Genomic DNA, 23,009 nt, shown 5'->3' with positions numbered 1-23,009 from the left:
GGCCCTGATGCCAAGGAAGGTCTCTAAGGGCTGCAGCATGTCTTATGCCACCCTGGAGACCTCTCACTCAGCACAGACACACTGCTTGCCAGCTTGTGTGTGCTAGTGAGGACAAAACGAGTAAGTCGACATGGCACTCCCCTCAGGGTGCCATGCCAGCCTCTCACTGCCTATGCAGTATAGGTAAGACACCCCTCTAGCAGGCCTTACAGCCCTAAGGCAGGGTGCACTATACCATAGGTGAGGGTACCAGTGCATGAGCATGGTACCCCTACAGTGTCTAAACAAAACCTTAGACATTGTAAGTGCAGGGTAGCCATAAGAGTATATGGTCTGGGAGTCTGTCAAACACTAACTCCACAGCACCATAATGGCTACACTGAAAACTGGGAAGTTTGGTATCAAACTTCTCAGCACAATAAATGCACACTGATGCCAGTGTACATTTTATTGTAAAATACACCACAGAGGGCACCTTAGAGGTGCCCCCTGAAACTTAACCGACTATCTGTGTAGGCTGACTAGTTTTAGCAGCCTGCCACAAACCGAGACATGTTGCTGGCCCCATGGGGAGAGTGCCTTTGTCACTCTGAGGCCAGTAACAAAGCCTGCACTGGGTGGAGATGCTAACACCTCTCCCAGGCAGGAATTGTCACACCTGGCGGTGAGCCTCAAAGGCTCACCTCCTTTGTGCCAACCCAGCAGGACACTCCAGCTAGTGGAGTTGCCCGCCCCCTCCGGCCAGGCCCCACTTTTGGCGGCAAGGCCGGAGAAAATAATGAGAAAAACAAGGAGGAGTCCCTGGCCAGTCAGGACAGCCCCTAAGGTGTCCTGAGCTGAAGTGACTCTAACTTTTAGAAATCCTCCATCTTGCAGATGGAGGATTCCCCCAATAGGGTTAGGATTGTGACCCCCTCCCCTTGGGAGGAGGCACAAAGAGGGTGTACCCACCCTCAGGGCTAGTAGCCATTGGCTACTAACCCCCCAGACCTAAACACGCCCTTAAATTTAGTATTTAAGGGCTACCCTGAACCCTAGAAGATTAGATTCCTGCAACTACAAGAAGAAGGACTGCCCAGCTGAAAACCCCTGCAGCGGAAGACCAGAAGACGACAACTGCCTTGGCTCCAGAAACTCACCGGCCTGTCTCCTGCCTTCCAAAGATCCTGCTCCAGCGACGCCTTCCGAAGGGACCAGCGACCTCGACATCCTCTGAGGACTGCCCCTGCTTCGAAAAGACAAGAAACTCCCGAGGACAGCGGACCTGCTCCAAGAAAAGCTGCAACTTTGTTTCCAGCAGCTTTAAAGAACCCTGCAAGCTCCCCGCAAGAAGCGTGAGACTTGCAACACTGCACCCGGCGACCCCGACTCGGCTGGTGGCGATCCAACACCTCAGGAGGGACCCCAGGACTACTCTGATACTGTGAGTACCAAAACCTGTCCCCCCTGAGCCCCCACAGCGCCGCCTGCAGAGGGAATCCCGAGGCTTCCCCTGACCGCGACTCTTTGAACCTAAAGTCCCGACGCCTGGGAGAGACCCTGCACCCGCAGCCCCCAGGACCTGAAGGACCGGACTTTCACTGGAGACGTGACCCCCAGGAGTCCCTCTCCCTTGCCCAAGTGGAGGTTTCCCCGAGGAACCCCCCCCTTGCCTGCCTGCAGCGCTGAAGAGATCCCGAGATCTCTCATAGACTAACATTGCGAACCCGACGCTTGTTTCTACACTGCACCCGGCCGCCCCCGCGCCGCTGAGGGTGAAATTTCTGTGTGGGCTTGTGTCCCCCCCGGTGCCCTACAAAACCCCCCTGGTCTGCCCTCCGAAGACGCGGGTACTTACCTGCAAGCAGACCGGAACCGGGGCACCCCCTTCTCTCCATTCTAGCCTATGTGTTTTGGGCACCACTTTGAACTCTGCACCTGACCGGCCCTGAGCTGCTGGTGTGGTGACTTTGGGGTTGCTCTGAACCCCCAACGGTGGGCTACCTTGGACCAAGAACTAAGCCCTGTAAGTGTCTTACTTACCTGGTTAACCTAACCAATACTTACCTCCCCTAGGAACTGTGAAAATTGCACTAAGTGTCCACTTTTAAAACAGCTATTTGTGAATAACTTGAAAAGTATACATGCAATTTTGATGATTTGAAGTTCCTAAAGTACTTACCTGCAATACCTTTCGAATGAGATATTACATGTAGAATTTGAACCTGTGGTTCTTAAAATAAACTAAGAAAAGATATTTTTCTATATAAAAACCTATTGGCTGGATTTGTCTCTGAGTGTGTGTACCTCATTTATTGTCTATGTGTATGTACAACAAATGCTTAACACTACTCCTTGGATAAGCCTACTGCTCGACCACACTACCACAAAATAGAGCATTAGTATTATCTATTTTTACCACTATTTTACCTCTAAGGGGAACCCTTGGACTCTGTGCATGCTATTCCTTACTTTGAAATAGCACATACAGAGCCAACTTCCTACACAGGGTATGAGGCACTTTACAAGAACTTTGTTAATGATGATGATTTCTACCTTATTGCTGGCAGAACTAAGAACCCAGGTGTTAGAAATGGGGTCTTTGGTTGGCAGTCAGGTTACCCCCGTCCAAGCAAGGACCCTCACTCTAGTCAGTGTAAGTCACACACAATCCAAATGATCCTGTGCCCACCCTCTGGTAGCTCGGCACTGAGCAGTCAGGCTTAACATAGAAGGAAATATGTAAAGTATTTGTGCAATAAATCATGCAATAACACAGTAGAACACCACAAAAGTACACCACACAGTGTTTAGAAACATATATAATATTTATCTGGTAAGATGCAGGTCAAAACGATTAAGATGCAATAAGTATATGTTGAAATATCACTGTAAAAATTATATAAAGTGTCTTTAGTCACTTAAATACAATAAATGTCTCTTGCAAGCACAAAGTACCTGGTTTGCGTACAAAATCTCTGCAAGGAACCACAGAGGAGGAGATACGTGGAAAACGGGGAGGTGTGCGTGGATTTTTCCAGAGCACACAGACGATGAGTTGTTGACTTTTCACGCAGGGCAGGCTTTGCAACGATTTCCGGCACGTAGACTGGGATCCTCTTCAGGTTGTGGGGTTTTCGGACACCCCAGGGATGATGCATTGAAATCCGGCACCTGCAAGACGAAGTCACAGGGGCTGCGTCGAACCAGTGGGCGTTGCGTGGACATTTCTACTGCAAGGCAGGCGCTGCATTGATTCCTCTCAGGAAACTGGGCTGTGTTGTTCCGGCTCGGCTTTGCGTTGATCCAGTGGGCAGTGCGTTGAAGTTCCAGTCGCTACGCTGGCGCTGCGTCGATCTTCCACTTGCGAAGTCGGGCTGCATTTTTCCAGTTCGGCGTGCAGTGATTTTTTCGCTGCAATGCAGGCTGTGTGTCATTTCTTGCAGGCTGTGTGTCGATTTACGCGGCACAGGGAGTTCTTCTTGCAGGAATGAAGTATTTTTGGTCCTGAGACTTCAGGGAACAGGAGGCAAGCTCTATCAAAGCCCTTGGAAAGCACTTCTTCAGCACATCCAGAGGGAAGCAAGGCAGCAGGGCAACAGCAAGGCAGCAGTCCTTATCAGAAAGCAGTCAGGTGAGTCCTTTGGGCAGCCAGGTAGTTCTTCTTGGCAGGTTACAGGTTCTGGTTCTTCTCCAGGAAGTGTCTGAGTTGGTAGGGGCAGAGGCCCTGTTTAAATACCCAAATGTGCCTTTGAAGTGGGGGGACTTTAAAGAGTGGCTTAGAAGTGCACAAGGTTCCCTTTCAATTCTATCCTGTCTGCCAGGGTGCCAGTAGGGGGTGTGGCAGTCCTTTGTGTGAGGGCAGGCTACTGTCCTTTGACATTTAAGTGTCAGGCCCTTCACCCTCCCACCCCAGGAAGACCCATTCAATATGAAGATGTATGCAAGTGTGGCTGAGCATCCTGTGTTTGGAGTTGTCTGAGTGAATGCACAAGGGAGCTGTCAACTGAACCTAGCCAGACGTGGATTGTAAGGCACGGAAGGATTTAAGTGCAGAGAAATGCTCACTTTCTAAAAGTGGCATTTCTAAAATAGTAATATTAAATCCAACTTCACCAGTCAGCAGGATTTTGTATTACCATTCTGGCCATACTAAATATGACCTTGTTACTTCTTTCAGATCAGAAGCTACCACTCAAACAGTATATGAGGGTAGCCCTAATGTTAGCTTATGAAAGGAGCAGGCCTCACAATAGCGCAAATCGAATTTAGGAGTTTTACACTACCAGGACATGTTAACTACACAGGTACATGTCCTGCCTTTTGTCTACACAGCACCCTGCCCTATGGCTTACATAGGGCCTACCTTAGGGGTAACATATGTAGAAAAAAGGGGAGTTTTAGGCTTGGCAAGTACTTTTAAATGCCAAATCGAATTGGCAGTGAAATTGCACACACAGGCCTTGCAATGGCAGGCCTGAGACATGGTTAAGGGGCTACTTAAGTGGGTGGAACAATCAGTGCTGCCGGACCACTAGTAGCATTAAATCTACAGGCCCTGGACACATATAGTGCACTTTACTAGGGTCTTACAAGTAAATTAAATAATCCAATTGGGTATGATCCAATGTCATCATGTTTAAAGAGAGAGAGCATATGCACTTTAGCACTGGTTAGCAGTGGTAAAGTGCGCAGAGAATAATAAAAACGGGGTGTAATATGAGGAAATGGCGCTCAAAGTACTAGTCTGCCAGTATAATTATTGGGGAAACCCCACAAGGGAAACACCCAACCCTCAGAGGTCCTAAACCTCACACTAATAATACATTGCACAATGGGGTGACCCCTAGAAAAACACTGATAACAAATATTTACACAACTCGTAATGTAAAGATGATACTATCCATCAAAGTCTCCTCAAGTACATAAATGTAATAAAGTAACCCAAAACAATATTATGAGTATAGAACAAAGGGAAGAAAACTGTAACATCAGTAGTCCATGATTATTCAAATTAACAGATTACAACCAACTTTCGGTTACGCTTATTAAAGCAATTAGTCCACGGTATTTGATGAAAAATGTTTAATTGTTGAGCGATCTTTGATCCAAATTGTTCATATGTCCAAATTCAAGCCACATTCTGGTTACAAGACGTTCAAGCCAACACGTGTTTCGTCTTTGGGAATGAATAACATCCCTAAACGACTTCTTCAGGGCTTACAGATCCAAAAATAATCGAGAAATAAAATGTAGATTCAGCAATAATAAATTGTCCTATAGACTACTTCAACATCTGATATTTCAACTGGTCTCAATTTCGAATTGTCAGCAAAATTAAAGAATCACCGGCATCTTCCGTCTCCTGTTTCATGAACGTCTAGCGAGTACGCTATTCATTCCCAAAGACGAAACACGTGTTGGCTTGAACGTCTTGTAACCAGAATGTGGCTTGAATTTGGACATATGAACAATTTGGATCAAAGATCGCTCAACAATTAAACATTTTTCATCAAATACCGTGGACTAATTGCTTTAATAAGCGTAACCGAAAGTTGGTTGTAATCTGTTAATTTGAATAATCATGGACTACTGATGTTACAGTTTTCTTCCCTTTGTTCTATACTCATAATATTGTTTTGGGTTACTTTATTACATTTATGTACTTGAGGAGACTTTGATGGATAGTATCATCTTTACATTACGAGTTGTGTAAATATTTGTTATCAGTGTTTTTCTAGGGGTCACCCCATTGTGCAATGTAAAGTGCGCAGAGTCCTAAAACCATTAAAGGCAGTGTCCAAAAAGTGGAGGGAGGCAGGCAAAAAGTTAGGGGTGACCACCCTAAGGCTGTCAGGTCTAACACCAGGTACACTTTGTATGGTCTTAACACACTGGTGTGCTGGATCCTGGTACTGAACATGCTTCTGAGTTTAATGTCTGTGTTCTACTTGAGCAATTATGTTCAGTGTCGCTGTACATTGAACTTGTCAACTTCCAATGCTGTATTGGAAGCATACTTCTGAGTTACCTAGGAGGTGGAGGACAACCCCTCCCCACATCACACGTTGCTGGACAGCAATCTCAGTGAAGTGGTGCGCTGAAAGAATCCAGTATTCTGGTTCCAGACGAACAAACCAAATCTGAAACTTTGTGCCAATGGGCGGGTGGTTTGAAAACCACTTCTTAAGTCATCTACTACAACATTCTTACAGAAGGAACATTCTGTACAACACTTCTAGTGAGAGGCTGTTTGTGGCCAACAAGGTTTCTGTCTTTCACCAGGTCCAGTGGGCTGGTCAGGTTTTGGACTCTCTGTCATGTCTGTTGAGCATACGTGGTGTTTGTCTATCTTCCAATGGTAATTTTTGATAAGGGGAGAGTCACTCATGACTTGGATAAAGACAGACAATTTTACCCTACATCATGAAACTTGTTTTCATAACCTTTGTAATCTGTGTAAAGTTATCATCATGCTCATGTCATATACTTATTTACATTTTTATTTTTCTATTTTACTTGGTGTGCGTATTTTCTTTAGTTCTATTGCTCGACAATTGTAACTGGGTGTTGCTATTCACACATCTCAAACATTTTAGCTGCAGACTGCTGTGCCACTTAAAGTTTACTACCAAAGGTGAGCCAAAGTCTTGTATGTAAAATAGGTTAAGTAGGTTGCAGCTCACATCAAGACTCTGGTTGCTCTGCCCCTACATCAACATGAAGTGACAAGCAGTTAAAAAGTGTGCATCGGTGAAAAAGATGAGACTGAAACTTAAATAAGTATCAAGACGTCGACCTCCATGTTTGTTGTTAAAAGAAATCCAAACCATAACCCACTAACAAAGAGCTAGTAATGTATCAGTTTTTGCTTCTTGTTCCGTAGGGACCATAAGTGACGTAGCAGCTTAGCCCTAAAAGTTAATGTCGGAAAGGCATTCGCGTACATTTGGGCCTCTCTCGGAAGAGACACTGTTAAACAAGATTTTGAATCCTGCTAAGCGGTTATATGGCTAGTTGTGTACAAGGTAAAGTTGCAAGCATTTTCATAATAGCTTTTAAAAGGAACAGATAGCACTCGTTTAAATATATTGCTAATAAACATTCAAGTAGATACGAGGTTGTTTGTTTTGTAATAGGGTGTTACTGTGCAAACTATACATCACAAACTTGAATTACTAAGAAATCAACTAGATACCTTAAAATGATTTCTTGGTTAACTGACACTGCTAAACATTTATCAAAAAACAATTATTGCAAAGTCGAATTACAACCATAGATACAAGGAAACTGAATATTGTTATCAAGTACCTGAGGTCCACATGTGCCAACCTCTGAAGCATGCACAGCTGCAGTGAAATTGATGGCAGTTTATTGAAGCCAAGGTTGATATCACAGACTGTGTCCTTTAGATCAACAATCCTGTAACCCAATAATAAAACGTCCAATGTAAATCTTTTTCAGTAGAAATTCTCTGTAACTATATGGATCATATAATTTCTATCACTGCACGCAAACATGGAATATTTTACATTTCTGTTAGACAGCCAAAACGGATTGGTGATCCATGTACACTAGCATTTTCTGCACAAGCCACACAATAGAAATGGCAACATATTCTCATAGCTGTGAATTTCCTTATTTCTATTATGGATTTCTTGAAACCGACAACTAATACTTCATATTAATAGGACAATTAAATGATGCAACATCAAAATGAAACTGCTTAGACACCCTCTAACACTATTTCGCCAAGGCATTAGGTGCTGCATGGGTGCGAGAAAGGAATGAGACTTTGACCTCTCATCAGTCAACGGTCAAAGAAGTGCTGCACTTTGACTGGATGATATTCACAGTGACTTCTCGAGACAGCCTCATTAGGTCATACACCCATACATCACATATCACTACTCCTGGTTCACTTCACAGTTACCTGCAGAGATGAGAGTCCTCTTAAATAACTAGAGTGCTCACTTAGCTCACAGTGTGTCATCACTAGAAGACGTGCCGTTGGAGAAGACAGCATCACTTTTCTACAGCAAAGACTGCATACGTACATTCAAGTGGTGCTCATCTCTATAGCTGCAAGTTCCTGAATTGAACAACCTCCCAAAAGCATTATTTTCCATGTGCTGCTTCTAATACATACTTCAAGTTTTCCTAGTCTGAAACAATGATACTTAATAACAGGTTTCACCTTGTTTTAAAACAATTGTCTCAAATTTTCTGATCTACAATGGGATTTGTTTCAAAATATATTTTGATTAACCCCTTCACTGTCATGCCTTTTCCCCCCCCAGGTGCCAGGCCTTTTTTTTGACCGTTTGGGGAAGTTCGTGCTTAGGCCCTCATAACCTTTTGTCCACAGAAGCTACCCACACCAAATTTGTGTCCTTTTTTTTCCAACATCTTAGGGATTCTAGAGGTACCCAGAGTTTGTGGGTTACCCTGAAGGAGACCAAGAAATTAGTCAAAATACAGCGAACATTTTGTTTTTTCCAAAACAATGGGAAAAAGGGCTGCAGAAGAAGGCTTGTGGTTTTTTCCCTGAAAATGGCATCAACACAGGGATTGTGGTGCTAAAATCACCATTTTCCCAGCTTTCAGGAACAGGCAGACGTGAATCAGAAAACACGATTTTTTCAACACAATTTTGGCATTTTACTGGGACATACCCCATTTTTTCTATTTGTTGTACTTTCAGCCTCCTTCCAGTTAGTGACAGATATGGGTGTGAAACCTATGCTGGATCCCAGACAGCTTAACATTTCTGAAAAGTAGACAACATTCTGAATTCAGCAAGGGGTCATTTGTGTAGATCCTACAAGGTTTTCCTGCAGAAAATAACAGCTGAAATAAAGAAATATTGAAATTGAGTTGAAAAAAAATGGTACCTCACTTGTGTGGGTAGGCGTAGTGCCCGAAAAAAGAAATGCCCCAAAACAGTATGTTTGACACATCAAAATGATCAAATACTAAACTAACTGTTTTTGCGGGGGTGGGGGGCGTGGACCTGCATTTTTGGACATGGGTTCAGCAGCCATAGAGGGAAACCTACCAAACCCAAACATTTCTGAAAACTAGACACCCGAGGGAATCCAGGAAGGTGTGACTTGCGTGGATCCCCCAATGTTTTCTTACCCAGAATCTTCAGCAAACCTCAAATTTAGCTAAAAGAAAAAACAAAATCATATTTTTCCCACATTTCTCTGTGGGATCACCGCACCGGGTCAAATTTCCTACCACGCAACGTTTCCCTCAGTCTCCCAGTAAAATTTTTACCTCACTTGTGTAGGTGGGCCAAGTGCCTGTGACAGGGAAGAGCCAAAAACATGTCAAAATTGAGGAGGAACCAAAGCAGGTCACAAAGGGCAGTTTGAAAAAAACATTTTTAGGCTGACAAGTGCGGCAGAATTTTTATTGGTAAAAATGAGACAATGCTGGGTGGTAGGAATTTTATGGATTCCTACAGATTCCGGAAGGTTCCTTAACAAAAATGTGAGAAATATGTGTGACTTCCAGCAAAGTTGGAGGTTTGCAGGGCATTGTGGGTAAGAAAATGTTGCAGGGTGCATGTGAAGCACACAAACCTGGACTCACCCACATGTTTAGTTTTCAGATGTGTCTAGGTCTTGTGGATTCTTCTACATGGCAGCGTCCCAAAGTCTAAAATGTGCAACCCTCACCATTCCAAGTGGGACGATTTTGAGAGTTAGCCAAACTCTCATGGCCCAAATGTAAAACCAAAACCCAAAATAATCAAATGTCCTCTTGCTTGCCGTGGGATAAGATGTTTTAGTGTGTGGGGGGAGAGCTGAAAGACTGTTACCCCCTTCAGTTGGGGTGGGGGGAATAACCATGCCCATACTGGTTGGTAGCCACCACCACACTATTTGTTTTTTAATTCCCTGGCATCTAGTAGATTTTTTGACCCCCAGGGTGTGGATCGGGGGTAATTGCCCCATCTGCCCACTGGCTGGCAGAACAACTCATTTATTTGGGGGTGGGGGGTATAGCTATACCTCCACCCTCTTATTTTGAGAAAAAAAAAATCTTCCCTGGTCTCCCTTCTGCCCCCCTTTGGGGCAGATGGGCCTTCCACAAATAGGCAGATATGGCCAACAGTAATGTGCCCCTACCCCCCAAACAAAAAATATATATATCCCCTGTGTCTAGGGGTTTCTGGCCCCCCGGGGGCAGATCGCCCTAAATATAAATATATTATGCTGATCTGCCCCCGGGGGGGGGGGGAGGCAGAAAATGCCCAAGGGCCTGCTCCCCTTATGCGCAAGTATAATTAAAAAAAAAATCCATGGTGTCTAGTGGTTTCTGCCCCCCTTGGGGGCAGACTGGCCTAATAAAAATAGGCCAATCTGCCCTCAAGGGGGACAGAAATGGCCTAAATACAGTTTGACCCCCAGGGGAGCGACCCTTGCCTAAGGGGTCGCTCCCCATACATAAAAATGTCAAGTAAACAAAAAAAATATATATTCCTGGTGTCTAGGGGTATCTGCCCCCTCTGGGGGCAGATTGGCCTAATTATAATAGGCCGATCTGCCCCCAGGGGGGTGCAGAAAAGGCCTAAAAATATTTATGGATGAAAATAAAAAAAAATCCCTGGTGTCTAGTGAGCATTTCTGCTGCCCAATCGCATCGCAGAAATGCTTGCCGAAACATGAAAGGAAAGGAAAGGCATTTCCTTTCCTTTCATGCCTCTTCCTGTCCCCTCCTCCCGAGCGGAAGAGAAATGCTGAGTATTCACTTCTGCATCGGGCTGGAAGCATGCTTCCAGCGCGATGGGAGGTGACCTCTGATGAGGTCAGCACGCAATAGCATGCTTACGTCATCAGACGTCACCGGGGAGATTGGGAGGGTCGGGATCGAAGGGGAAGCAATTCCCCTTCCATTCCCGACTAGGGGGTGTGGGCCGGGTCGAGGATGAGGTGGTTACGTCTGTGGCGCCTGAGCGCCGCACCACCGGAAGTAACTACATTGTCCACGGCACCCAAGGGGTTAATTAACTTTGAAAGTAGGTACTAAAATATATTGACAGACATTTTCAAAGGCAAACATTTTTATACATATTTAATCATTATCTTATATCTACCTCGCAATAAAACTAATTGTGCCTAAAAATCATGCTTCCCTTTCTTTGAAACACCTAGTTGAAGACCTGCATTAAACCCATAATACGCTTCAATCTGATCCATATGACAGGCTTTAAATCAACAGCGCTTATTCCAGGAACATGATATTCAGGAGTGCCTCACTTCAGTCTTCAATAAGGAATGCTTATCTTCTAGATGCTCATTAAAACAGTGTGGCGAAGCTGCAGTGGAACACTGGAGAACGGAATGTCAGACTGATGCTGAAAGACCATTTAACTCAGCATGCCAACCTTTTTCTCTCACATTAATGAGGAAGATATTAGTAAATTGTTTTGTGCTTAAACCTGCATCTGGTCTGTGTTAGCATGGCATGCTAATCATGTCACTGTGTGCGTCACCAAATCCCATGCATTCACTATGGCCAGAGTTTGAAGAGCTGTGACATTTTGCTAGGCAGCTGGGAGTTGTCACCAACCCTGCAGGTGGGTAGATAGGCTTGTACTTTAATAAAACCTATATAAACTATTTAGAAGAAAGTGTATCATTGGATTTATCACTGGCATGAACAGGAACGTAACACAGCGGCCATCTTTTGAAGTTGGAAAGTTGATTTTGGTAGGAGCTGCCAGTGGTGTGAATATTTTTCAGTCAACAATATGTAAAAATAAAGCCTCACACGATGTCACATTACACTTAAGGAAGTACTCCATCCATGGAGCACATTTACAATTTCTGTGATGCACACTTTAATAATCACATTTGCTACTGGAAGGCTTTAAGTACTTATGCGATTAACAAAGTTCTCTACAGAGTGCATTTACAATCTCATTGATGAGCACACCTTAATAATCACATTTGATAGCAGTATGTTCACATTAAACAACGATGATGCACATATCTTGTTATATCTGACATTTTGAGTGCGTTGTCACAATTATAACGTGGGTGATATGCACACCTTAGCAATCTAATTAACTCTTTTTCACACTCCCTTGACATAACCTAGAGAACATGTAGCGCTGGTTGGCTATATAATATGCACAATTAGGTATTATATGTTAATTGGGAAGCACATGTATATTTGTGTGACAGCAGTGTTACCCACACTTGATTTGTTTGCTGTTTAATGTGGATGGTAGAAGGTTTCTATACACACCTCATTACAGTCAGTGAATTGAAGCAATAAGCTGATTGTAGTTTAGACAATAGATAAAGTATACTGTACGTTTTTAATAACTATGTCACAAAATTCACAGTATATCAAGTGCCAATATGTCCTAACCTCCTCATTTCCTGTCTGGTATAGGTGATCTTGTTCTCCCATGGAAGAGATGTATAGAAATATTTGATTCTTATCTACTTGTTATTGGAATTGGAGTAATTTTCAGTTGTTCGCAAGCAAGTAATATTACATTATCTAGGAATTGAAGGCACAAATGTGTATGAAAGTCTTGATAAATTGACAATGGAAATGGTGAAGGAGAACCTAGCAATGTAAATGAAGTGTCAGTTATGATGTTGGAGAATCATTTTAGGTCAAAGATAAATGTGGTGTTGGAAAGGCACAAATTGTTCACAAGGATACAAGGGAAACGAGAAAATTAGAACATATGTTGGAAAGCTGAAAACATTAGCCCGCACATGTGAATTTGATCACCTCACAGATTCCTTAGCTAGAAGTCAAATAGTGAAGTGCACAAATGATGTCAAGGTGCAAGAGAACCTGTTAGCAAAAAATTCCAATTTTAGTGATGCAACAGCAATTGTGGAAGGCATGGAAAACACCAGTATGTGGGTATACGAAATAAGTGATGATAGAGCTAAGGACATTTTGGGTCAGGAATGAAAATAAAACTCCAAGTCAAAATACAAACAGAAATATAGGTGTTAAGAATAAAGAAAGGGAAAATAATTTGGATATTAAGAAATCGTCATCACAGAATGAGAATTCTGCATTTACAAAGAATGGTTGAATGAAGTGTTTTAGGTGTGGGAGTGAGGGGCGTCTCTTTAATAGCCCAGGATGTTTTGCAAGATTTGCATTCTGCAAAAAATGATGTGAAAAGAAAGAACATTATGCTTGTGTATACAGAGGAGTTAAACAACGAGGAATAAGTCGAGTGGTAGAAGAAGAGAAATCTGTATTGAGTGTGAGGAATGATGAAATAGTGGACGAGGATCCCACTGAGATGTCAAAATGCGAAATCATGGTGGGAGGGGAAAAAGTACCAGTACTTGCGGAATCTGGCTCGCCATATACCATTAGTGATAGGAATTCGAAATCTACATTCAGGGAAAAGATTACTTTACTTCCTCCAGACATAAATCCTGTAGGGTATGGAGGTGTGAAAATAGACATTGTGGAATATTCTGTGATGAGGATCCAGTTTGCTGATCAGGAGACAGTAGGGAAAGTCTATGTTGGAATAAGAGGAGACAATGTTTTAGGTTGGAGACATCAGAAGGACATGGGTATAACAGTTGATACCAATTCTAAACAGAACTTGTTACTAATGAACAATAGAGATCAATCAGAGGAAAAGAGTTCAGCATTTCCTGAGGTATTTAGTAATAATTTAGGATTATTGAAAAATCTGGAACATAAAATCATTGTAAAAAAATGGTTCTGTACATCATGCATCTAAACTAAAGAAGGTTCCTCCTATAATGATGGCTCAGTTGGAGTCAGAAATTAAGAAACATAAAGAGAAAGGTGTGACTGAGGAACCTGAGAATGCCAAGTGGTTACCCCCCCCCCCCCCAGCCCCCATAGTTTTGGCCCCTGAGGATGGTGGCAAAGCGATTCAAATGTGTGTTCATGTGAGAGAACTAAATAAAGCCATATGGCTGGGCAGACAACCACGACCGAACATTTCTGAAACTCAACCTACTATAAAAGACACAAAAATGCCTTTGACATTGTTCGTAAACCCTTTTGGAGCTTTTAGATTTGTTTAGATGCTATTTGGTCTAGCTTCGGCTGCTACATGCTTTCAAAGAGTTATGAAGATGGTTTTGGAAGGAACGGACAAGGTGTTGTTTTTCCAAGATGACATATTGGTATACGGCAAAGATCAACAGGAGCATGAGGATATATTGTGGAAGATGCTGGTCTGGGTTTAAAATAAAGAAAAACTGAAATTTAGCGTTGCTGCTGTAACCTATCTGGGACACACAATTTCAGGAGGAGGAATAGGTCCAAAAATAGATTGGCAAACAGTATTGCAGAAGCTTCAAAGCCTGAGATTAGAGATCAAGTACGGTCATTCCTGGGACCAGCGGAATTCTGTTCAAAATTCAAACAAAATATTGCTAGCATCTCTCAGCCATTGAGATGGTTACTAAAATAAAAGGGTTCCCAATTTATTTGGATGGAAGAGTGCAATAAAGCTTTCAAAAGCATAAATAGGAGCATAGGAATGTTACCAACCCTAGGACACCTTGATGTGAATAAGAAAACTATTCTTTTAACAGATGCCAGCCTCCAAAGGGTTAGGTGCAGTTTTAGCCCAAGGTCAATAGTGACTTAAAAGTTGTGGTGTTTGCCTCTCGCTCATGGAAGGGTGCGGAAGAAAGGTATTCTGTTATTGAGCAGGAGGCATTAGGCTATGTATTGAGCAATACACCACTTCAAGTTTTTTGGGGTGAGGTATACCTTTCACAGGTCGTTCAGATCACAAGCCACTGACTCAAGTATTTCTATGTAGAGACATGGAGAATTTGTCTTCTAGGACTAAACTTTGGAATGAAGGCTTGTCCAGTAGCAATTTAAGTGTAAAGCATGCACCAGGATCGAAAATGTGTATGGCAGATTGTCGGTCAACATTACCTACTGAACAAGAAGAATATTATTTAAAAAATATGATACGCTGTGAAGAGACAATGGTGGGTTGGGTCTGTGAAACAGCTGTGGAAGACAAACAATGGGAGGTTGCCATTTCAAATGATTCAGAATTGTTAGAACTAAAGAAACATATTGTAAAGGGTTGGCCAATTAAAAAAGACGTATTTTCAACATTGGACATGTTTTTGAATGTTAAGGATGAACATAACATTGTTGGAGGAAAAATATTTAGTGGAAAAAAGAATAGTACCCCGTTAACTTTGAGGAATGAACTAATCAGCTTGTCTCACAAAGGACATTTGGGTAGAAATTTGACCAAGACGAGATTGCGAGAATGGTATTAGTGGCAAAGGATGGAAAATGAGGTTGAGAAAGTTGTAAAGGATTGGTGGGACTATGCAAATAACGACAAGAGAACGAATGTAGCACCATTGTCCCCTGTTGTACTACCAAAGGAACCATGGACTAAATTAGGTTTAGACATTGCTGGCCCTTTTGACTCATGATGAATGCTATGTTATTCTGCTGGTTGATTACACATCAGAATGGGTAGTTACAAAATGTGTACTCTCTGTAAATACCAGGACAGTTATCGAATTTTTGAAAGAAGAATGTTCCAGGGAAGGGGTACCAAAAACCATAGTAACTGACAGTGGGGTGCAATTTGTGACCCAAGAAAGTATAGGTTTTCTTAAAGATGTGTCTCTGACACATTTCAAAACAGCTCTTTATTCTCCACAAGGTAAAGGTTTAGCAGACAGCATGAACGAAATTATAAAAAGTTGTGGACAACGTGCATTCTTGAATAAAAGGTCCTTTAGAGAAGTACTGAGGGAAACTTGGTGCGCACATCGAGTGACTTTTAAAAGTGTGACGTCCATTTCTCCATTTGTATCACTCAGAGGAAGGAAACCACATTGCAAGCTTAATCCTGTTTGGCCTAACATGAACACAAATCTAGATGAATAATGTTCTAAGGAAGATATGAATTGCGAAGGGTAAATCACCAAATTAAATATAAAGCAAGATTGGATTTCAATAATTGTGTGCATGAACAGAAATGGAAGAAGGGTGACAAAGTGGTAGTAAAAAAAACGGATATGAGGGGAAAAAAGAAAAAAAACAAACAAAAAAAAAAAAAGGACGTTCAAAATTTGTGGGGCCTTTTGTGATAGTCTCCATAAAGGGAAATGTGGCGGTCTGGGACTTGAGCAATGTTTGGAACATTTCCAGGTTAACAAAAGCAAATGATTCAATCATCCCAGATGTGAGACAAGCATGCTATTGAGGATTCATACGTTAATGATAATTTATCAAGTACAAGGGAGAGATTCAAACCTTACTGGCATAAAGCGCATTGAAAGGATGGGACATCATACATAAAACAGATCGGAAAAAGTGTTAAAGCTATATCCCGATGTAAATCATTTAACAGGCTCTCAATTTAATTTATAGGATCTTCAGAAGAATTGTATATTCAATCAATCAATCATTAAATTTATAAAGCGCGCTATTTACCCGTTAGGGTTTCGAGGCGCTGGGGGGGGGGTGGTAGCTGTTATCGTTCGAAGAGCCAGGTCTTGAGGAGTCTCCTGAAGGTGAGGAGGTCCTGGGTCTGGCGTAGGGAGGTCAGGAGTGAGTTCCAGGTCTTGGCGGCGAGGTAGGAGAAGGATCTGCCGCCAGAGGTCTTGCGCTGGATTCGGGGGACGATGGCGAGGGCAAGGTTGGCAGAGCGAAGTTGGCGTGAGGGAGCGTAGAAGTTGAGTCTGGTGTTCAGGTAGGTGGGTCCGGTGTCGTGTAGTGCCTTGTGTGCGTGGGTGAGGAGCTTGAAGGTGATCCTCTTGTCCACGGGGAGCCAGTGGAGGTCCTTCAGGTGGTGGGAGATGCGACATCGGCGGGGTATGTCGAGGATCAGGCGGGCGGATGCGTTGGAGTCGTTTGATGTCTTTTGTTGGGATGCCTGTGTAGAGTGCGTTGCCGTAGTCGAGTCTGCTACTGACGAGGGCCTGGGTCACCGTCTTTCTGGTTCCTGTTGGAATCCACTTGAAGATCCTGCGGAGCATGCGGAGTGTGTTAAAACAGGAGGAGGAGACAGCGTTGACCTGTTTGGACATGGTGAGAGCGGAGTCGAGGATGAAGCCGAGGTTTCATGCGTGGCAGGCTGGGGTTGGTGTGGGGCCCAGGGCGGTGGGCCACCAAGAGTCGTTTCAGGCCGAGGGGGTGCGACCGAGGATGAGGACTTCCGTCTTGTCGGAGTTAAGTTTCAGGCGGCTGTTGCTCATCCATTCGGCGATGGATTTCAGTCCCTCGTGGAGGTTGGCTTTGGCGGTGAGAGGATCTTTGGTCAGGGAGAGGATGAGCTGGGTGTCGTCGGCGTAGGAGAGGATGCTGAGGTTGTGCTGGTGGGCCAGTTGTGCGAGGGGGGCCATGTAGACGTTGAACAGCGTTGGGCTTAGTGAGGAGCCTTGGGGGACCCCGCAGATGAGGTTGGTGGCTTCGGAGCGGAAGGGTGCGAGTCAGACTCTCTGGGTTCTGCCGGAGAGAAAAGAGGAGATCGAGTTGAGGGCTTTGTCTTGGATGCCGGCTTCGTGGAGGCAATTTAGTAGGGTGCGGTGGCAGACCGTGTCGAAGGCAGCGGCGAGGTCTAGGAGGATGAGGGCTGAGGTTTCGCCGTTGTCCATTTGTTGTCTGATGTCATCTGTGGCGGCGAGGAGTGCAGTCTCTGTGCTGTGGTTGCGTCTGAAACCGGATTGGGAAGGATCTAGGATGGAGTTGTCTTCTAGGTAGTGGGAGAGCTGTGCGTTGACGATCTTCTCGATGACTTTCGCTGGGAAAGGGAGGAGGGAGATCGGTCGGAAGTTTTTGAGGTCGTTGAGGTCAGCCTTAGGTTTCTTGAGGAGGGGTTGGATTTCTGCGTGTTTCCAGCTGTCCGGGAAGGTAGCGGTGCTGAAGGAAAGGTTGATGATCTTGCGGAGTTTGGGGGCGATGGTGACGTCGGCTTTGTTGAAAACGTGATGTGGGCAGGGGTCAGAGGGGGATCCTGAGTGGATGGAGTTCATGGTCTTTAGGGTTTCAGCGTCGTCTACCTGGGTCCAGGTGGTGATGCGGTCGGCGTGGGTGGAGTTGTTGGGGGTGGGGTCTGGCGGAGGTGTGGTGTTGAAGCTGTCGTGGATGGCTGTGATTTTCTGGTAGAAGAAGCTGGAGAGCTCGTCGCAGAGTTTCTGGGATGGAGGGACGTCGTTGACGCTGGCGTTGGGGTTCGAGAGTTCCTTCACTATGCAGAATAGTTCCTTGCAGTCGTGAGCGTTGTTGCTAAGGCGTTCTGTGAAGTGGGAGCGTTTGGCGAGTCGGATCAGTTGGTGGTGTTCGCGGTTGGCTTCCTTGAGGGTAGCGAGGTTGTCGGGTGTGCGCTCGAGGATCCATATTTTCTTGAGTTTCTGGCAGGTGCGTTTGGAGGTGGTCAGTTCGTCTGTGAACCAGGCTGGTTTTTTCTTTTCTTGGTTGACGGTGGGTCTCTTGAGTGGTGCTAGGATGTTGGCGCAGTTGAGGATCCATTGTTGGAGGTTGATGGCGGCGGAGTCCGGGTCGGTGGAGTCGGGTGGTGGGTTTTTGGCGAGGGTGCTGGCTAGTTGATCTTCGGTGACTTTTCCCCATCGGCGGTGAGGCGGTTGAGGGGTGCGGTGGTGTTCGGTGTTTTTCTTGAAGGTGAAGTGGACGCAGTGATGGTCGGTCCAGTGGAGTTCGGAGGTGTGGCTGAAAGAGATGTGGTTGCTTGCAGTGAAGAGTGGGTCAAGGGTGTGGCCGGCGATGTGGGTGGGTGTGTTGACCAGGTGACGGAGTCCGAGGTTGGAGAGGTTGGTGGTCAGTGATGCAGTGTTGGCGTCATTGTTGTTCTCCAGGTGGAAGTTGAGGTCTCCCAGGAGGATGTAGTCTGAAGAGGCGAGGGCGTGGGTGCTTGCGAGGTCGGAGATGGTGTTGCTGAAGGGGGCTCTTGGTCCTGGAGGACGGTATATGAGGGTTCCTCTGAGGGTAGTGTTGGGGTCCGTGTGAATCTGGAAGTGGAGGTGTTCGGCTGTCTTGAGGGTGTCGTCCGTGTGGGTGTGGATCTTGAGGGTAGATTTGTGGGCGATGGCTATTCCTCCGCCGATTCCGTTGGTGCGATCTCTTCTGGTGATCTTGTAGCCGTCAGGGATGGCGATGGCGATGTCTGGGGCCGAGGAGTCGTTCCACCAGGTTTCGGTTAGGAAGGCTACGTCTGGGGCGGCGCTGTCGAGCAGGTCCCAGAGCTCAATGGCGTGCTTTCGTGCGGAGCGTGTGTTGAGGAGGATGCAGTGCAGGTGGTTTGTGTTGGTTGTTGCTGGCTTCGTTGTTCTGTTACAGGTGAAGTTGCAGGTGCGGCAGGAAAAAGGTCCTTTGGTGTGCTTCGGGGTGGCCTGGAAGCATTCTGTGGAGGAGCCAGGGTTGAGGAGTTCGCTGGCCGAGTAGCGGAGGCTGGGGGTGCGGGAGCGTGTGGACCAGGGGGGGGGTGGCGCTGGGCGCGGTCCAGGCGCGGACAGGCGCAGACGGGCTTGCCTCTGGCGTGCCTCCAGCGCGCCAGCGGCGTGGACGCGCAGCGCCAGCCATTAAGAAGGGAGGGGGGAGGGAGGAGCAGCTGGGAGGCGGGAGGGAGCGGCGAATGGGGGCGCGAGGGGGGCGGGGCCGCAGGGAGGCAGCGGCAAGGGGAGATCAGCAAGGGGGAGCACCCAAGGGGCGAAAAGACCAGGGAAAAAGGCACAAAACAGTAAGGAAAAAGTTTAAAAAACAGGCACAAAATACAATTATGGCACAAGTTACAATCGGGGTACAGCAATCAGAAGGGGCACAACGGGGGCAGACGCGCAAGGGGGCAAGGCGCAGAAAATTAGAAAAACAACTTACAGGATGGCGAAAAGCGGCACAATCAGAAGGGGCACAAAGGGGGCAGACGCGCAAGGGGGCAAGGTGCGGAAAATTAGAAAAACAACTTACAGGATGGCGAAAAGAGGCACACGGGTCAAGTGAAGCTTACAAGAGCCCACTAGACACCAGGGATGAGGCGCAGGAGGATGCCTGCGGGTGGAGGAGGGCCTCGAACACGCTAACAGCATTGTGGGCGGGGCTCAGGGGCAGGAGACAGCAGGGTGGTGCTGCGGCCGTGGGGGGCGAGCTCTAGACCTAAGGCAGGTCAGAGGTCGCTCACTCGCGACGCGCAGCGCCAGCCATTAAGAAGGGAGGGGGGAGGGAGGAGCAGCTGGGAGGCGGGAGGGAGCGGCGAATGGTGGCGCGAGGGGGGCGGGGCCGCAGGGAGGCAGCGGCAAGGGGAGATCAGCAAGGGGGAGCGCCCAAGGGGCGAAAAGACCAGGGAAAAAGGCACAAAACAGTAAGGAAAACGTTTTTAAAACAGGCACAAAATACAATTATGGCACAAGTTACAATCGGGGTACAGCAATCAGAATGGGCACAACGGGGGCAGACGCGCAAGGGGGCAAGGCGCAGAAAATTAGAAAAACAACTTACAGGACGGCGAAAAGCGGCACAATCAGAAGGGGCACAAAGGGGGCAGACGCGCAAGGGGGCAAGGCGCGGAAAATTAGAAAAACAACTTACAGGACGGCGAAAAGCGGCACACGGGTCAAGTGAAGCTTACAAGAGCCCACTAGACACCAGGGATGAGGCGCAGGAGGATGCCTGCGGGTGGAGGAGGGCCTCGAACACGCTAACAGCAGCGTGGGCGGGGATCAGGGGCAGGAGACAGCAGGGTGGTGCTGCGGCCGTGGGGGGTGAGCTCTAGACCTAAGGCAGGTCAGAGGTCGCTATATTGTCCATTTTCATTTCAATTTATTTTTACGCCATTCCTTTACAGTGTACAGATTGCGTCCCTAAAAGTATAATTTTGTTTTGTTATATATTCTAGGGATTGTTTACAATCCTTCGAATTAAAAAATTAGATTAGAAACATATGTATGAATGTTTTTTTCATATAAGTTGTAAGGGGCAAATCTTTTTTCCTATAATTTGTAAGGGTGGGAAGATTTGCTGTGTTTAAACTTGGATCTGGTCTATATTGGCATGGAATACAAAGGATGTCACTGTGTATGTCACACCCTTCCATGCATTTACTGGGACCAGGGTTTGAAGAGCTGTGCCAGCTAGTTAGACAGTTGAGAGTTGTTCCCATCCTTGTAGGTTGGTGGTTAGGCTTGTACTTTAATAAAGCCTCTCTAAACTATTTGGAAGAAAGTGTATCATTGGGTTTATCATAAATTTATAGAAAATGTGTCACTATTTTTTCTGACGGAGCCATAATTCTCATTAGAATATCATCAGAAAAACCATTTTCTCTCAAATAGGATTCACCAACATCCGGCAGAGGATCAGCATTTTTCACAGGATTAAATCATCTTAGAACTGGTCCCAACAGGAGCACAGCATCACTAAGTAAATCACATGTTTTGTGGCTAAAATCAATGAGCACCCATTCTGGTAGAGCCTTGTTTGTAGCAACAACAAAAAAAAAAGAAAAATAGCTATACTTCTTGTAATATCCCAACTAAATAGTATCACGAAAACATACAAACTAAAACAATTTTGTGACTTTCACCCCACAGTTTATCTTATTTACAGCAGCAATATTATGCAAGGGGGAAAGTTACTGCCAGGTAGTCATTAAGAGGGATGGATTAAGATCCATCATCATTAACTACCTGGCAGTATCTACTCCTTGGATAATATTGCTTAACTGTAAATAAGGCAGCTGAACTCTACCACAATAAGGCATTCTGGAGGCTCCCAACCAGTCAAAATCTATCCAGGAGATTCATAGATAGTAACTTAAATCAGTGTCACTGCATTTATCAACCCACATATCACTACAATGTCCTCCTTTAACAGCTGCCTGTAAACACCACAGACTACAAATAAGGAACAGTATGTTCTACTATTTAAGAAATTGGGCTGTTGACTGAGTAGGGTGTTAACCCTGCTCGAGCAAGAGCAACAATCCCTGTCAGGGTGAACCAGAATAGTCACTAAATACCTGTGCTTACCTCTCTAATAGCTTGGCACAAAAAAAGGCAGGCTTAACTCAGAGGCAATGTGTAAAGAATGTATGCAGCACACAAACAGCAATAAAGTGAAATCACAACACAAGAAAAATCCCCCACCAAATTAGGAAAATAGAGTAAATTTTAAGAAACTATCGACACCAAAATGACAAAAATCAAATAAGTATAACTCGAGTTGTGAATTTTTAAAGTTTAAGGTAAAAACTAGGCCCGGTCGGCGTTTACTATGGACTAGAAAGAAATTTCAGTAAAAAAATTGTCTGAAAAGGTTACGTTCAGCAGGGAAAGGCTGCAGGTGGTATCCAAGGAGGAGGAGTCATCGGAGAGCTGCTGGATGAAGTTGCGGTAAAGATTTCTACGATCAGACCTAGTCTCTTTTTGGAAGTCTAAAATCTACAGTGGGGCAAAGCTGGAGGCTGTGTCTGCTGAGAGTTCCATGAAGCCACGTACCGTTTTGGCGAAGGACTGCTAAATAGGATTTGCTGCTGCAAAGAAAGTAGTGGGAGCTGCCGCAAAGTCAGGCCAACCGGCGATGCACCTTGGGCGGACAGACGAGCAGGTTCGTCCCAGCACTCACAATACAAGCACTTATTGATCAGGGGGTCCTCTTGTGCAATAAGCCGATCTTCCCGGTCCAGGAATACCCTGTGGTACCAAACCCCTCCATCATACTAACCAACAAACATACCCGCAGAAGCCCACTATTTCTCAATGACAGACATCATGGATGCATTCTTTAGCATTCTGCTGCACCCTGACAGACAGTTCCTGACTGCTTTTACTTTCCAAGGGATTCAGCTGCTGAAACGGACTCTACCGAAGGGGTACTGTGAGTTCCCTAGTATCGTCAATAAGATACTGAGGAAGGACCTTTCCAACTTCCGATCGTACAGCACCCTGATACAGTATGCTGACGACACCTTGATATGCAGTTCCTCTGAGGACCTATCTTGTTATGACACAATAGCCCTTCTGACTGCACATGCAGAGAGAGGG

The 23,009-nt window shown here is 45.3% G+C and overlaps 1 protein-coding gene across 1 annotated transcript in view; it reads right to left on the bottom strand.

The window, feature by feature from the left end:
- LRRC40 (leucine rich repeat containing 40) overlaps positions 1-23,009 on the bottom strand; it is a 333,058-nt gene that overhangs the window by 88,351 nt on the left and 221,698 nt on the right. Inside the window, exon 12 of the mRNA XM_069232449.1 lies at positions 7,291-7,401. Within this exon, the coding sequence (XP_069088550.1) occupies positions 7,291-7,401 (111 nt within the window). The remainder of the gene's footprint in view (positions 1-7,290; positions 7,402-23,009) is intronic.

The sequence above is a fragment of the Pleurodeles waltl genome, chromosome 4_2 (genome assembly GCF_031143425.1).
Source record: "Pleurodeles waltl isolate 20211129_DDA chromosome 4_2, aPleWal1.hap1.20221129, whole genome shotgun sequence".
NCBI classification, from domain to species: Eukaryota; Metazoa; Chordata; class Amphibia; order Caudata; family Salamandridae; genus Pleurodeles; species Pleurodeles waltl.
The sequence above is the reverse complement of the archived record's forward strand: the minus strand, read 5'-3'. Positions and strand labels throughout refer to the sequence as shown.